Raw genomic sequence first — 16,544 nt, forward strand, 5'->3', positions numbered from 1 at the left:
AGCAGCATCCTCTTGTCCCACAGAGGAAAGCCAGAAGCCACACAGGGCTGGCAGAGCTCAGGGCATGCGGCGGAGTCATTGAGACAAGGCAGACCTCATGGCAAGCAATTTTGTGGATGATCTCCATCAAAACTCAGTACCCTGAGGGCTCAGAATAAAATAAGAATCAACATGGGATGCGTCCAACACAATTAGGGAAAAAATATCCTGGGACATACCCAAAGGCTGCCTTCCACCACTGAAGCCAAATAAGGAGGGAGAGTTTTACAACGATTTCTCTTAAAATAACAACAAAATTGAAACTGCTACAGCCAGGCTTTCAGACAAGTGGTCCCAGCCGTATTTCCAAAGCAAACACTGCAGCACGGAGAAACAGAAATAAAAATGACTTCATGGATTTGCTTTGGCCCAGAGCTTGTAGAAATGAAAAATGAGCCAGCCTTCGAAAACTCCCTTGTTTCCCAGGATCCAAGGTTTTATTAACAAGTTTGTTGGTAGGGATTTTTTGGCTCTGTATTTCTGATATAAAATGCAGCCTGAAACAAGATGTACACAGCACTCCTGTTTGCCTGCCCTGCAAAGGGACTGCACTGTCCTCTAATGAAGAGGCTCGGGGGTGCAGGGATGCTCACCCTGCACTTCGCTGTGTTGCCAACCACCAGAGGCAAGCCTGCCACCATGGCTTTGCTGGCTTACAAAGGTTGGCACAATGCAAGACAAAGCCAACAGAGCTTGCTTGCAGAGCCATTCATGTACCAGTCTGACCAGTGAGATGCTCTTCATTTTCCATCACCTTTCCAATTGCAAACAGTTGTGTTTTGCTCTAATCGCCGTGTTTCACTTTTGGCTACATAAAACAGGGCTCCAAATCACCATATTGCAAAGTGGCTACACACACAGCTTTGATTCCCAAAGGAAGCAGGACAGAACAGGCTCTGCTATACCAGGTGCTATTCTCCAGCCCATGCTCACAGCAGCACCCCATCCTCTCCCTGTGCCTTCCTGCAAAGTAGCCAAAGCCATTCCTAAACTAGCAAAACTATTGAGGGGAATAGGGAAACCATCCTTCCTCCCCTAATTTGGGAAAGCCAAGAAAGCCTACAGCTCACCAGGAAATAGGAGATTCCACATGAAAACAAGTTTCCTGCTGAGCTATCCTGTGTTCCCTGCCTCTGCATCAAATTTTGTGCCCTTCTGCTCATCATTTGACCTCAGTGTATCTCAAACATCACCTACAAAAAACACATTACCCCTTGAGTCCAACCAGGCCCATGCTTAAATATTAATCCCTGCCAGTTACTAATAGCTGAGCACTTTATTCAGCTGGATTGGCCTCCTCCACCCAAGGAACACAGACCCAGGAGCCAAGGTCTACACTGCAGAGGCTCCTCAAAGCCAGAGGCTCACAGCAGTTGTCCAAGAGGGCTGCAGCCACGCTGACCTGCCTCAGAAATGCTGCAGTATACAGCATGCTCTGCTGCTTCTTGCCACCCTGCACACATTGTGAGGCCCCAGGCAGAGTCAAAGCAAGTCTGAACAACAGGGTGTTGTTAGCACCATTGTTTATTTCCAAAGGGAGCAAGTCCCTGGGAAGAAGCACCCGCTGCTCCCATTGTGCAGCACGGCAGTACAAACAGCCCTGCAGGGCTGGCCAGCTCCAAATGCGAATCACCCCAAAGCACATCTCTCATGACAGCATGTCATCTTCAGCCTAGAAGCAAGGAGGAACCACCATCCCCTGCAAAAAAGCCAGATGAGGAGATGCATGGGAACCTTAACAAGAGCCATTCCCAAGGTACCAGAGCAGCCAGCATGAAATCCAGCAGCCTTCAAAGTCTGTTTCCAGTGCCTGATATGCATGCTTGAAGGCAAATCAGCTTCCTATGCTTGTAGAACCCAGGTCTTGCTGAGTGCTCTTGCTGTCAGTTCTCCACTCCTCCCTCATTTGCCTTTCCACAGGGATTCCAGAACTTGTATCCGACATTTTAGCCAGCAGTTAACTCAATTTATTACAATACAAATCTAACCTGGGAATAGAAGGAAAAAATTCACCCCTACACGCCAGGGCCTTGCAGAGGACTTTTTTCCCCCCAACTTTGAAGTTCCCTCCTCTTCTTTTATAACAAAATTTAAAACATAAAATAAAAAGAGCAGAACAATCCTTCACGACAAGATTAAGGTCCTTGATGTGTGACTTTGTTTCAGCATGCCCAGGAACTGTCGTGCTTTCTCCTGCATGAAGAGTTGGTCTCGGGTTCCACCACAGGCCACCGCCTTCCAAGCCCTGGTCATCTATGGAGGGAAAAGAAAGAATATGCACAACACAGTCCAGGAAGGCGCTGGGGACTAGTGAAACAAACACTATGTTGACATACTGTTTTAAAACAGTGTGCATAAATAGATAAAAACTATCTGCTCCCCAGGAAAAACAAAAACCTCTAGCTTGGGGTACTATGTTCAGCAATTTCCAATTAAGTGTCCCATTGCAGATCCACTCATAGGCCTCTTCAGGGCTTCCCCCAGCTTGTCTTGGGACCAAAACCCCAGAGAACAAGCCCACTAAGCTTCACTGTGCTGAACAGAGCCTGAAGGGATGAAAGGAATTCAACAGCAGCTCCCAGGTTTACTGCTGGATCAGCTCAACTCCCATGGAAGCTGCTCAGCCCCAGACCTTGAAGGGTTGAATTGGTCAGAAAGACCATCCCTCCTTAGCAGTAATTTGGTGCCTGTAGCTTCAATAAGGCCTCACACAGCACACAGAAAGAGCTAAAAAAAAAATCAGGTGTGCTTCAGTCACTGTATAAAGCAAGAGCCCCCATGACATGCTTTGTTATGCTAGGAAAACCTCTGCAGATCTTCTGATAAATGCAGCAAAACAATATATACTGCCCTCAACTGGAAGTACCCAATTATGCATATGGCAAAGAACTGGAGTTTGATGTGCAGTATTTGCTAACAGTAACGCCCCATGCAGACACAACATGGCTTCAGGGATAATTTAGGTTCAGCTCACAGCTAAGTGAGCATCCTTAATCTACAGCTGCCACTGCTAGCAGCACTAGTCTGGTACAACAAATCCCAAGAGTCCAGCAACACCAAAGGCAGCTCTGCTGTCTTTGGGATTTCTCAGCACATCTGTACTCCACCATCACACAAGCTGACTTACTGCAACCCTCAAGTCACTTCCAGAGCTTTATTTATGTGGATCTATTAGCACTCAGAGCAATATGGCTCTACCTAGGACAGAAGGAGAAATGGAAGTGTTTAAGTGGGGTCTATTTTGAGAAGGGGAAGGAATTACACTGGCTGAAGAGTACTTATTTGTCAAAAAGAGCTTTCACAACAGACAGCTCTAATCCAGAGATAGATGTTCTGTTTATCTGAAGATGGAGCGAGCCAAGGCTGCTCTGTAGAGACTGCACCTGGACCTTTCCTAGCATCTGAAAACACCTCTTGCTAGCTCCCAGCTGTGGTTTCACTCCTCACCAAGGAAAATGTGTATTATATAGGCATACCTATATATATATAGGTGTATCATCCCACCAGTCAATTTCCACACTCAGCCCAGACAAACACCTGCAAAAATCATGCCCTTCTCCAAGGAACCCCACCAAATGAAGGAGAGATCCGATTCTTTTAATGCACTGTCTGAAACTACATCAACTGGTGAAGATTTTACAAAGAACACAACCATTTGTGTCCCAAAGGTTAAATAACTCTAAGGTCAACAACCCTTAAAAGCACCAATCTCAGCAGAGGTTACAAGTTATGCTTGAAAGGAAAGTAAACATCATCCATTGGAGCACGGTAATGCCACTGCTCAGGTAAATGGCAGGACAAAGACAGCCCATGCTGTCTGTGGCACACAGATTTCACCACAACCTCAGAGGGGTGAGAAACACCTCTTTGGTACTTATACAGTGCCTCGCAGAGTTGTTACAGTCAGAGAAACAAAGAAGATTAACCTACTGTTGTCTACCCAAGGAGTAATTACTGAAAAAGAAGTTTACTTCACTGCTGGGTTAGTCTAAATCCCTTGATGGGCTGAGACAGGACACAGATTCCCAGGAAGAAATCCAGGGCCAAATAAGCCCTGCAGGCTACAGCTCTGATGAGCCACGGGGCTTTGAGCCCTAGCGGAAGGGCAGGTTTGCAAGAAAGCAGAGGGAGCTGCAATGTGACACAGCTACTTCAGTATCTCCAAACCTAAGTGCCAAGACAGCCCTGAGAGCATACTGATGTCCACACAGGAGCACACTGTGTTCCTCTTGAGCTTGACCCCCATAACTCTCCTCCCAAAAAAGAACAGGGGCAGCACTACCAGCTGATCTGCTGATGGAAGGGAATAACTGCAGGGCTTACTGGTGCCGGTGGTCTGAAATGGCTTGGCATTTTCCTGTAGGACATTTTCTCTGACTGCACTTGCACAAAGGCTCTGTTGAGCAAGCCAGAGTCGTTCTTCCTGTTTGAGGAGGAAAGGTTCAAGGATCTCGACAGGAAATTCACAGGCTGCAAAAAGAAAGAAAATTGTATAAAGAAAAAAGTCAATTTGCACTAACAGTGCTGATACTTCTCCTGGCCAAAAGGTCAACTAACAAATCGCAGCACTTCATCCACATGTTATAAGGCAATTGCAGGTGCTTTGCATAAGATTTCTTTGGAGAGCTTACTAACCAAAACAGGTTTGCTGACAAAAAAAAAAAAGCGCAAATGACTATAATATAAGAAATAAGTAACTGTGCTAAAACACAGCCTTTGTCTTCTGAGATGAAGGTGCTTCTCACCCCTGCAACCAGCCAAGGAAACCTCCAAGAATGAGAACACATAAGGCTTCTCCTATCCCACAGGCAGAAAAGCAGCGGGGTAGTAGTCAAATCACAAAGGAATTTACATCTCCTTCTTCAGGCAGCTTTTTCACAAGAATTTCTGTTCATCCAGAGCCTTTGGTCTTCAGGCTGTGATTCAGGCTACAGCCCCTCCCTCCACCATACCTGAACTCTGGATACCACAGCCCTTGTATTAAATTGCTAGTGTTAAAAACAAAACAAAATCTATTTCTGCTGTTTTGGAGGGTTAGAGGTCCCATACTTGCTTAAGACAGAAAAAAGCATTAGTGGTGCTAGCACCACACACAGCTCAGCAGCCTTTCAGCCCTGCTACAGTCAGTTCTATCCCTGTTGATTTTCAAAAGAACCCTCACCTGGGTTCTTTTGAAACAGATAGTTTTGGGGAGGGCTGCCATATTTTGCGTCATATCTTCATCCACAATATCCAGGGCCAGTGACTTCCGGACCTTCTTGATGGGACTCCTGCGCAACTGGGGAACACAAATACAAGCGTGAGCATGAATCAACTCAGTGAACTCCCATCCTAAGGGCCAAGGGTGCATACCAAGGCCCCTATCTGCATTGCACTAGCACCTCAAAAAGACATGCTGCTGCCTTCCCCACCACAGGGCACAGCAGCTTCTAGTGCTCCCCCCACTGGCACTAAGAGCCACTGATTTAGAAGGGGAAACTCCTTCCAGCAAGAAGGGAAGGTCACATCACCTGGGCCTACTGAGCCAAGAGACTTTTCACAACAGCCTACAGCCTGTGCAGAGCTCAGCTTGCCACAGATGCTTCAAGTCTGCCCTAAGTCTCTCCTTGCACGTTAGGGAGACAGCATCTGGCACAGCCCTGAGTTCTGCATAAACCAGGCCACAGCCGGCAGTATTTTAAGCAGGCCTTAATCTCAGGCATACAAGCAGATTCACTCACTAAAAGGCAGCAACCACATATTGAAAAACTTTTTGGCATAAATAGTAGGATTAACATAGCCAGCAAAAACACCCTTCTATAGCACGGAACATTCCAAAAACAGATACTGAAAGCAAAACCAGTTCACCCCTTGTTTCCTTTTCTGTTTCTCAGGCTTCACGTCATCCTCAATGATAAGTTCAATGCCAGCTTCACTTCGGAGCACCTCTTTCAAGTCTTCTTCCAGGTGAGGAGTCTGTGGCTGACGCAAGGAAGAAGAAAGAGCATTAAGACTGTCATAATTGATACACCAGGCAGATTTAGAATTCCCTCAGTGGATAATGGGGCCAGGATAACCCACAGGAGCTCACAGAGGGAAGACAAACATTACAAAGTATTTACTTTCCAGCAGGAAAAGACATTACAAGATTTCTGTTAGCCTGACAAATTTACAGGATCTCCAGGCAAGGGAGACTCTTAACAGTTGAACCCTCAGATGTGCCATCAAGAGACCAGTGTGTACTGAAGGCACAGTATACTGAAACTGCCATCCATCCTCCCAGCACCCACATTAAGTCCATGTTAGAGACCTAGGGATGCAGCATTTCCTTGCTTTCCCCAGGGTCATGAATAACCAGGCACTGAGGCCATATTCAAAGGCTGTTTGGGGTTTGGGTTTTTTTTGAGGGTTTTTTTTTTTTTTTTTTTTTTTTGAGTACTTTGCAGAGGAGCTAGAAATCCTGTGGCTACTTACCATGGTACGTTTGGTATGACAAGGTCTCCATCTCCCTCATCTCAGCCCAGCACTACCAAATTCTACCATGTTGCTACTCAAATAATGGCTGGCTCACAGCTCTGTTGCAACTACCCCACACAGTGCCAACAGCAAACAACAGACCTGTCCAGTACATACCAAAGGCCTAATTGGTCCATATTTTTCCAGGGCATTTTTGAAAGGTGTTGGGGTATGTGGAGTATTGTCCACCACATATTTCTGATCTGGTGTGACAAACCTGCCATTAGAGAAGTAGAAAAGATTAGGGATCAGACATGCTGTACATCACAAAGTAAACCCCATCCTTCCACTCGCACTACACAAATCACCTGCAGAGTCTCACATGGTGATAGCAGAAGCCATATGCCTGGCTAGGGCAATCCTGGGGCATAAGCAGGGCCAAAGGCTACCAAGGAACTTTTAGGAGGGAAAATATCTCAGAAATATACCAGCTATGCTTCTCCACTCTGTCAACTACCAAGCACCCTTATCAGAAAGTGATACAACACCTGCAATACTGGCATGGCAGATCCCTGCAGGCCAGTGCTATTCCGCAGTGCTTCTGCTAGCAGAGCTCTTCATGGCCAGCCAGAGCTTTGTGATCATTGGAAATCCTAGTGCAATTAAACTTGGAGCAGCCAAGCCAGCTTACACCAACAGGATGTGATTGCTGCTGTGGGCCACATAAGTTTTTTGCTAGCACAGCCAGCACCTCCACAAACTGTGCTGCATCAGTGTAGTGACATGCAGAGACAGGCCTGCCAGCAGAACACTTCCTGTGCAGGACACCCTCTCTCACCTGGCTGGGATGGTGCCTCAAGATCATTGCCCTGGACTGCCCCACAGGTCAGAGGGTGCAGATCTGAAGGGATGGATCTGAACAGCCTTTGTTGAGAAGACCAAATCCCTTCCCAGATGGCAGAGGGCTCACAGCATCGTAACGCTTCCCAAAGACGTGCACAGAAGGCATCAGCCGACCAAGCAGCTGAGCACAACAGCAGTCATTTGGCTGAGGTTCCAGCCAGATGGGACACTTGTTCCCTGCAGCAAACAGAGAGGCTGTCTTTGGGTGCCACACCAATTTAAGGAAATCCCCCAGCCTGCCTTGTCACTCTCAGTAGTGCCAGCACTGGGGAAGTTTTGTTTGACTTGAATCAAACTCTTTTGTGAAGAAGGATACTGCTCAGGTTGGGATGGGAAAGAAGAAATACAGAACTTACGCTGAGTTTTTCTGGAGCAGAGGAGTCTTATCCCTGTGCAGAGGGGTGGTGACAATCACCTTCTGACTGCACACAGGTGTGGAGGTAAGAGATGGGTTCTCCAGTTCTAGTGTATCTTGTTTGGTCCAAAAGTTTAAGAACTGCATGACACAGGACAGAAAGAGGAAAATACAGTCAGTCTCAAACTTTCCAACATGGTATCATCAGTCATTATCTTTTTCTTTTCTTTTTTTACAAAAAAAAAAAAGGGGGGGGGAACCTGATGTAGGGACAGCCCTCCCATACTGAATGGCACTCACTGAAGGATCTGCCCCAGTAAGATTAAGGGTGACATTTGTAAACATCAAGTGGCAGAAGGGGGATTCATCCCAGCATCAGCTGGGATGGCTCTTACTGAGATAGTCCAGTAGATGGACTAAGGCATCAAAGAAGGTGCCTCACACCTACAAAGTTTACTTTCCCAAAGGAGGTAAGCAGATACAACCAGTCAGCTACAAGGTGGGAGGGAAGTCTCTGCTCGCACTGGTCCAGATAAGGCCCAGCTATGTGGCTAAGGAGAAGTACTACCAGCACAACAAAAAGCCTGCTCTGAGTTCCAGTCAGCAACCACAAGGTCACTTCCAGTAACAAAGACTATTGACTGTAATAAATAAATGTGCTGTTTGTGTTACATTCAACTGATGGCATGGGTTCAGTCTGAGACTGATTTCTCAGGTGATTGTGGAATCACAGAATTGTAGGGGTTGGAAAGGACCTATCAAGATCATCAAGTCCAACCCATCTGCTAAAGCAGGTTCTCTACAGCAGATTACACAAGAAAGCACCCAGGCAGGTTTTGAATATCCCCAGAGAAGAAATCTCTACAACTTCTTCGGGCAGCCTGTTTCATAGCAGTCACTCCCAAAGAAATCTTCTCTCATACTCACATGGAACTTCCTATGTTCTCAGATTAATCCTAGGCCTCTCAGCTTCTCATGGCAGAACTGCACTATTCAGGTTTTCACTTTGAATTCCCAGTTCTCGATGGCCTTGCACTCAAGGTTAACCTGAATCTGAGTATCAGAGTGTGCCATGGTGTTCTACCATGTGCCACTGAGGGCAGCAGAAACACCAGAGATACAAAGTCCAGGAAGGTTCAGCTAATGGCACAGGGAGACAGTGTATGAACAACAGAGTAGCTGTGGAAGCTTTGCTAGCTGACACAGCAGTGCAGCAGGATTTATCCTGTCTTACTGACAGGTCTTCACTGTGTCAGGGTAGGAGTCAGGGGGTCTGAACACTGCAGCACTCCAGTAAAGTGTTTGTTGTGAGACCAGATATGGATGCTACAACAGTCATGGTAAAGATGGGAAAGTCCTAAGTTTACTTTGTAACCAAGACAAGGCACATGAGCACATCTCAGTGCCATTAACTCACAGATGTACACCAGCAGGTGCTGTCCAGACAGATGACTGCACTAAAAATAAGAAAGGAAAGCCACACGCACTGTCACATCACTGCTATCCCATGCCAGGGCAGTAATGCCCACACATGGTACCCTGGACAAGGAAGCACTGTGCTCTCTTCTCCTGCAGTGGGCAGGTGCAGATCTGCATAGCAGTGCTCCTTCCTCATAGCAGGCACATGGCCCCATCCATCATACAGGGTAACTGTGCTGCAAGCATTCCTGCTGAAGGAACCATAGGCTCTCACAGAAAGAGCAGCACTGAAGACAAGCAGTGCCAGAACCCAGCTCTGCACCTTGTTTTACCAGAAACACATACATACCCTATGCACTGGAACTGCCTAATGAAGAAGAGAAATACAAAGATAGCAGAGCTGATGAGATTACAGCATTAAGACAAAGCATTCACATGCTTACTAGTTCACAAACAAACCCAAGCAGAGGAGCCCAGGCTGGCCTGTGCCACTATTCTGTACCTGAGATGGAGAGAAGGGCAGTGTCTTGACAGGTGTGCTCTTGGGCGTCATGCTGTTGCAGGAGTCAAGGAAGGAGAGGCTGGTGCTGGGGGCATTCTCCGTGACAGGGGAGAGGGAGATTTTCCTCTTCTTCTGCCTCTTCAGCACAGAGGGCGGCGTGCCAAAGCTCACCTCCGCATGTGGCGAGATGGGGATGAGTTCCCCCTTGCTGCTCTTGCTCAGGTCTGAGATGGTGTGGCCATCCAGGCGGTACTCAGTCACGTTGGGTAGGGATGGCGTTGGTTTGCTGGGCGTTTGCCGCACTGGGCTGTTGCTACTGCTGCTGCTAGCAGAGGGTTCCTCAGGCAGGTCAAACTGGGTCAGGTCACACCACCCATCTGGGTCCTGCATACAAGAGAAGCCATCAGCAACAGCCCAGGAAAGAAAGCTGAGAAGCTGACTGATGCAAATACAAAGGTTAACTGGGAGGTGAAAAAAGCAGGTGTGCAGACTGCACTGCCTTTTGCAAGGAGCCTGGCTGCAGAAGAAATCAAACTCTCTTTTCTCTGCAGTCAACACAGCTGAGAATCAGACCACAGACCTGATCCAGCTGAAAGCTGTTTGTGCATAGGGCAGTTTTTTCTTTTTACGCTAGGTCGGTTTCCCAGTTCAGTTCACAGCACAGCTGCAACACACAGCTGCATCCACACAGAGGGAGCAAAACAGAAATGGTCGGGGACAGAGTCTGAAAAAGGTGACTGTTGCCAAACTTGGTCACATCAGTATGGGTGGATACAGGGCTACTCTGTAAAGCACACTGCTGTAAACAGATGAAAAATAGCCAGAACCATTCACAGCTCAACCCCATCAATACAAGTACCATTCAAACAGGCCTCTAAGGACCCACAAATTGGCTACTAAGCCTTGGGCACAAAGTCCTTCTTTACATAAGTGAAGTGAATATTTCACAGATAATCAGCTCATAAACCAGGTTGCAGATATATTTCCCTTTGTTAGCTGCAAAGTGTTCTGTTGATGAATCAAACTGGAGGTTAAACTAAAGGAATCCAAACAGCTCTCCTTATACCAATGGTGATAAGCAAGGTGACCCAGCAAGTTCACTCAGTGGAACAGTGGTGGAAATCAGGTCCCATAGGTCTCCCACCACTAGCTGGAAGAGCAAAAGTGTGCTACTTACAGATTCAATCATGTCCAGAGCTTCATTTAATGCTGGGACAGACGTAGGACACAAATAATTGGCAGCTTCAACGACCCATTTGTACGGAGATGCGACAGATGCCGAAGCATCCTCAGGCACCACATCATCTGGGGTTCCTTCCCCATTGTGCTCAGCCAGGTCAGCAGCTGGCAACTCTGAGGGTAACTCCTGCAAACCTGTCACCTCCTCATCGCTGACATCCTCCTCCTTTATTTCAGAGATATCAACTGGCCAGTTTGGCACAACGGTCTTCATGTAAACAAGAAAAAAAAGTGCAGCCATTAGCAGAAACCAAGTGAACAAGATCAAGCCCTAGGCCACAAGCACTGATCCCTAGGCCCACTCCACTCCTCCTGCTTTCATTTGGAATGTCTCACATCCCTGTTCTCCCTCATTGCTCTGTCCCATACACCACCTGAAAAAGCCCATGCAAATTAAGAGAAGGACTGAAGATGACTCTCAACAATATCCCACAAGGAAATGGAACAAAGCTGGGCAGGTAGCAGTAACTCTATACTTCCTCTAAAGAGTCTGCCTTTGAAAGTGTCATGCTTTCTTCACATAAATAACCATGTGTACTTTTTCTGCTTTCCATTTTAAAGGAAGGGAACATAGTACCTCTTCATCATCCCCCCCCCATCACTGCACGGCCTGAAACAACCTCTCCCCTGCTAGCAACAGCATAATGGATCCCCCCCAAAATTTTCAGACTCCAATACAGACTTGACACTGGATTAGCAAGATAACAATAGCAGGGTGCTGTCTTCCACTTGGATAACATACTTGGGCACACATACCTCTAACTCCTGGAGGGAGAGATCTCCCAAAAGTCAGTGTCTTGGAGAAGGCATAGACTCTTTATATAAACACAAAGGCTGCGTTAGAGGCAGCAGCAGGGTAACTGAACAGCTCTGGTGCACATTAGCAGAGCAGAGACAGACCCAACTGCCCACATACTTGTGCAGTACCTGGCTCCCAGTTCTTGTTCCACTTTGGCTCTCATTGTCATCCACTTCCACTAGCAAATACAGTGGCTGGGACTCCTTTGTTTCATTGAGGAAGCCTCCCGTGTCCACTTTACGCTTGATGGTGGAGTTCCAGTGATTCTTCACAGCATTGTCAGTCCTACAGAGAAAGCAGAAGAAAATAAAAAGTTCTTGTTATCAGCAGCCTTAAAGCACAGCTAACAGCTCCTGTGAGCTCCCCAGCCCTGTCCCATGAGACCAACACATGAATCTCCACAAGCTACCCAGCTCTGACGGTACCAGTGAGCAAAGACACCCTACCTCCCAGGCAGCAGCTTGGCAATCTCAGCCCAGCGATTCCCCAGGACCTTGTGGGCCTCAAAAATGATGCGATCCTCCTCCTCTGTCCACGAGGATTTCTTCACCTCAGGGTTCAGGTGGTTATGCCAGCGTTCCCGGCACTGCTTCCCTAAGCGTCCTTTCAGGTGCTTGGCTATCAGAGTCCATTGTTTGGTGCCATATTTTTTAACAAGTTCTATTACCTTTGAAGAAAATAGAAAGGAAATAAGGAAATGGAGCAAAGGAGACAGTCAATACAGGCATTGCTTTGCATTTCACCTGTGTTGGAACTGCGTACAGGCAGACAGAGAAGGATCCATTAAGGCAAAAAAGCTGGAGGGATCCAGCACTGACACATGACAATGTCACTGATAGGTGAAAAGCATTTCTGCGAGCAACAATTCAACCAAATGCCTGGAAGAGGCAGTTTTCATGCAGTCATTTTGCCATTTGACACCTATGGATGTAGATGACGGCTCACATAGGGCTGGGACAGAGATGGGCAGGTGCAGTGAGAAACAAGTCAGAGCAAAGCATCAAGTCCCATGCACTCCAAGGCTCCTCTGCCTTCTTCTCTTCCCAAAAACCTGGCTGCATGAACAGAGTTCCCACTGTGCCTACACTCCTCTGACTGCTGGGAGAGCATAGCACAAACTTTCTTTAACAGAGGGTACAACTCCCTGGAGAGGACACAACCTGTAGCTCCATGCCCCACTAATGCCAGAACACGTGGTAGAAGCACCAAAGCAGAAATGAGCAAAATTCACTTAAAAGCCATCTGCTTCGCAATTTCCTCTTCACCTAGGGATTTGACATGTCTGCCTGAAACTCAGTGCAAATGCTTCCAGGTAGGAGATATTTGCTGATTGGCTTTAAATACATCCATGCAACAAAGCAATGTAACATAACATGCTGCCTGCAGCATTTAGCCTGCCAAAATCTCAGAGAGGAGGCCAGATGACTCCAAAAGACTATTTTTACCCTGTCCAGCAGTGCTTAACTGAAAGGTACAGGTAGCATGTACATCACAGATCCTGCTCACAGGGCTCTTGATCTATAACTAACATTCCTACTGCTGACTGACTGCCTAGGGCTGACAAATGGGCCACAGATACCCATGTCCAAGGACCTGGAGAGTTTGCAGCACAAAGCTATCCACAGTTTCAGAAAGCTGGAGCCTGGTTTGGCCCTGATGGCAGTGGGCATCAGGACTAGGCTGGCTGGCAATCAGGACATAAAAAGACAAGGGGAAAGTAGGCAGCAACTGTTCTGCTGTTGGAAGGTAGAAGGGCACTGTTACAAGTCTCCTCAGGAAGTATTTTGACGTAACACAGATGGAAAGCCCAGAAGACAGAAGGAATTATAATAGGTGCAAAATGGAAAGAAATAGGTGAGCAGGGATGTTACAGGGAATCTGACAAACTAAGAAATTTCACAGCAGAACACACATGACTAGGAATTAATTTCAACTTTTCTTAAGGATGTCTGAGCTGCTTGCTCTCAGCTCACTCTGGAACCAACAGAGAGTCTCAGAACTCACAATTCATCTGTCAATCCACAACAGAACAGAAAAAGCCAGATTTATTTTTGGTTAGGTTCATCATGGCCAGGTCAGACAGAGAACCACAGGCAGATGGATGAATTAATTGCCATATCTTCTCTCTCACTTGCTTGCTTACTTCAGCAGTACAGTGTGAAAGAGAGAAGGTGTTCAGCTGCAGATGCCTAGGCCTGCTTCTGCTCATCATGACCACAGCTGCATTAGGCTGCTCAGAACAGGTCAAGAATGGAGCTTTTGAGAGTACCCACAACTGGAAAGACCTACCTACAGTCTGTAAGACCAGAGAGTCTGACACCTCCACTTTGTTGACAGAGGGTCACAGCCCAATGCTCAGATCCTGTCCTTGCCTGACTTACCTTTTGGTCCTCCTCTTTGGTCCAAGGGCCCTTAACCAAGTCTGGATTCAACACCCTCAGCCAACGGTATTGACACTGCTGATCACTACGGTTCTGGGGAAAGGAATCAGAGCAAACATACATTAGACTGGAGGCTCCAAAAACCCCTGTAGAAACGCAGCAGTCCTCACACGCAGTCGGTCCCATGGAAAAACTATAGATGCCCAGAGAACACATACTATGGTTATAGTAGAGGGTATTGGGTATAGAACACAGGGACAGGAACCTCAGTGTCTCAGTCCAGCTCCCAACTCCAGTGTCTCACTCCAACTCCCAAACTCACACATGAACTCCTCTAAGCAAGAAGGATGTGTCACCCTACCCTAGAGGAGCACGAAATTTGTTCAACAGTAGCAGCTACAAAACAAAGCCCCACCATACAAGGTGTTACATAGAGACAGTCAGTGCTCTGAGCACAAGAATCAGCATGCAAATACTACGATTCCCAACCAGGCAAAGGGGCACTTACAGGAAAGTGACTGGCCAGGAACTTCCAGTCATTCTGCCCATAATGTCTTACTAACATCTTCAGCTGCTCATCCTGCAAAGAACAAAGACATCCACTGAGCAAAACGTGCCACAGTCACCCCAGGGCTAACAACATCAAGAGAACAATCTAGATATTTTTTAACTGTTAAGCTTTTTATATCTGCATTACAAGGAAGAGGATATATGAGTCCTTTAACAGTGCCCCAGTGCTCAGAAGCCAGCTGGAACACTTTTGACTCAGGGCTCTGTACTAGGGCAAATTCCTGGTGTGTGCATGATGAGAGCAGAGTACAAAGCAAATTCAGTTGCTGTGGTCACATTCAGGCTCACACTGAGCTCTGTTCCAAAGTAGTTTGGTTCAAACTACGCAGCCAGGGCTACCTGCTTATCCAGCCCCAGTATGCCCCTGACCAGGCAGCCCATCTCCCACCTCACATAGTGCCTTCACTTGGCCAAAGAAACAGACCATTCTAAGTACATTGTTACTAACCAGGCAGCCTGCTACCTTTCTACACTGACAGTTCTACAGCACTTCTCTCACAAGCCCTGCACTACAGCCCAGGTTTTCTTGCTCTTACACCTCGCACAAAGCCTGCTATGGGCAAGGAAATGAAACACCTTGTGGGTGGGCAAACAAAGGTAAGAAATAATTCCATGCCCAACACAAGCCCAAGATTTTGATCTCTGCACAAAGGCTACTCTTACTCCATATTCAGAGCCCAAGGGAAATGAAATGCTTTGTAGTTTTCACAAAATAAAAAGAAAGGACTTCAGAGGGAATAGAAGCAGGGCAGAAAACATGCCAACTCATTTCAGACTCTTCGCCACAATCCTAATAGCCCAAACGCTGTCCAATCTGACTACAGAAGAGGGCATCTGCACTCCATGAACCAGCTCCAGGCCTTTGCCACCCCCTAGCAGCTGCTGTAGGCAGCTGACACCTCACTGTAGGCCCAGATGCTGAAGTGGTCAGAGCTCTTCACTCCCCAGGCTTCAAACTCACCTGACCTTCCTCCCATCAAGGCCTCAGCAAAACAAAGGGCCTTTCCCAGCAATAAGACACCGTGAGTGGGTGTTGTGGCAGCAGGCGAGGAGCGGGATGAGCTGCTCAACCTAAAGCCCTACCAAACTCCACCCACAGCCCTGTCAGCAGCGGGCACCCAGCCCTCACTCACCTCCTCCTGCGTCCACTTGACCTTGCACCTGCCATCCCGCTGCTCGGGCACATCCGAGTCGGTGTCCTGGCAGTGCAGCTCATCCTGGTCTTCACTGCAGAGCAACAGACAGAGCGTTATCCCATTTCCTCCGGGAAAAGCAGGGCAGAGGGAGCAGCACCCGCTATGCTGAGCTCCCCAGCTGCCCCCCCCAACACACACACACAGACCCTCCCTCACCCCCCCCCGCAGCCCCTTCAGCTCCAGGACCCGCCGTGTGTTTGCCAGTCTAGCACTGACACATAGAACGGACGCTCCTTCGGTTCCAGCCCGTCAGTGCGGGCTCCGTGAGCCCAGCCCGCGCCATCCCCCTCCATGCAGCTCCCCAGCCCCCTCCCTCACGCATTGGCACAGCGGGCCCAGGGCCGGACAGCCGTGAGCCGCCGGGCCCGGCCCGAGGGCAGCGCGAAGAGGCGGGCGGCGGGACGGCAGCTCCGGGCCGGGCTCCGCCACCCCGTCATCCACACCGCACGGGGACACCGAGAGCGAGACCCCGCGTGGTCAGCAGCCTCCCCCCCCCATCTCCAGCGAGAGGCCGTCGGATCGTCCCCGCGCCGGGGAGCGCCACTCACCCGCGGCTGCGGCGCGCCATGGCGGCGGGGCCGGGCGGCGGCGGCGGCACTTTCCTATCTCGCGCCAACGGCTGCCCCCCCCCGCGCGGGGCCGGGCCGCGCATGCGCACAACGCCGCCGCCCGCACAAAGAGGCGCGCGCGGGAGGGCGCCCTGCGG

The 16,544-nt window shown here is 48.4% G+C and overlaps 1 protein-coding gene across 1 annotated transcript; it reads right to left on the reverse strand.

The window, feature by feature from the left end:
• Positions 1–1,545: 1,545 nt before the first annotated feature.
• Positions 1,546–16,505, reverse strand: MYBL2 (MYB proto-oncogene like 2). The gene is made up of 14 exons (XM_031603130.2): positions 16,387–16,505; positions 15,776–15,869; positions 14,581–14,652; positions 14,073–14,165; positions 12,138–12,358; positions 11,820–11,976; positions 10,831–11,100; positions 9,654–10,037; positions 7,734–7,873; positions 6,652–6,751; positions 5,887–6,000; positions 5,201–5,317; positions 4,363–4,509; positions 1,546–2,292 (listed from the first exon to the last, which is right to left on the reverse strand). Exons 1-14 carry the CDS (start codon positions 16,488–16,490, stop codon positions 2,164–2,166), a joined length of 2,142 nt encoding a protein of 713 aa, XP_031458990.2. The 5' UTR covers positions 16,491–16,505; the 3' UTR covers positions 1,546–2,163.
• Positions 16,506–16,544: the final 39 nt, after the last annotated feature.

Source organism: Phasianus colchicus, chromosome 17 (genome assembly GCF_987193195.1).
Source record: "Phasianus colchicus chromosome 17, bPhaCol1.hap1.1, whole genome shotgun sequence".
NCBI classification, from domain to species: domain Eukaryota; kingdom Metazoa; phylum Chordata; class Aves; order Galliformes; family Phasianidae; genus Phasianus; species Phasianus colchicus.

Excerpts from the sequence above, each read along its gene's own strand:
- MYBL2 (XM_031603130.2), bottom strand. The coding sequence starts at position 16,490 with ATGCGCGGCCCGGCCCCGCGCGGGGGGGGGCAGCCGTTGGCGCGAGAT. Across the intron at positions 15,870-16,386 it reads ATGGCGCGCCGCAGCCGCGG|TGAAGACCAGGATGAGCTGC; the intron begins GTGAGTGGCGCT and ends GTTGCTCTGCAG. Across the intron at positions 11,977-12,137 it reads GCCAAGCTGCTGCCTGGGAG|GACTGACAATGCTGTGAAGA; the intron begins GTAGGGTGTCTT and ends CTTTCTCTGTAG.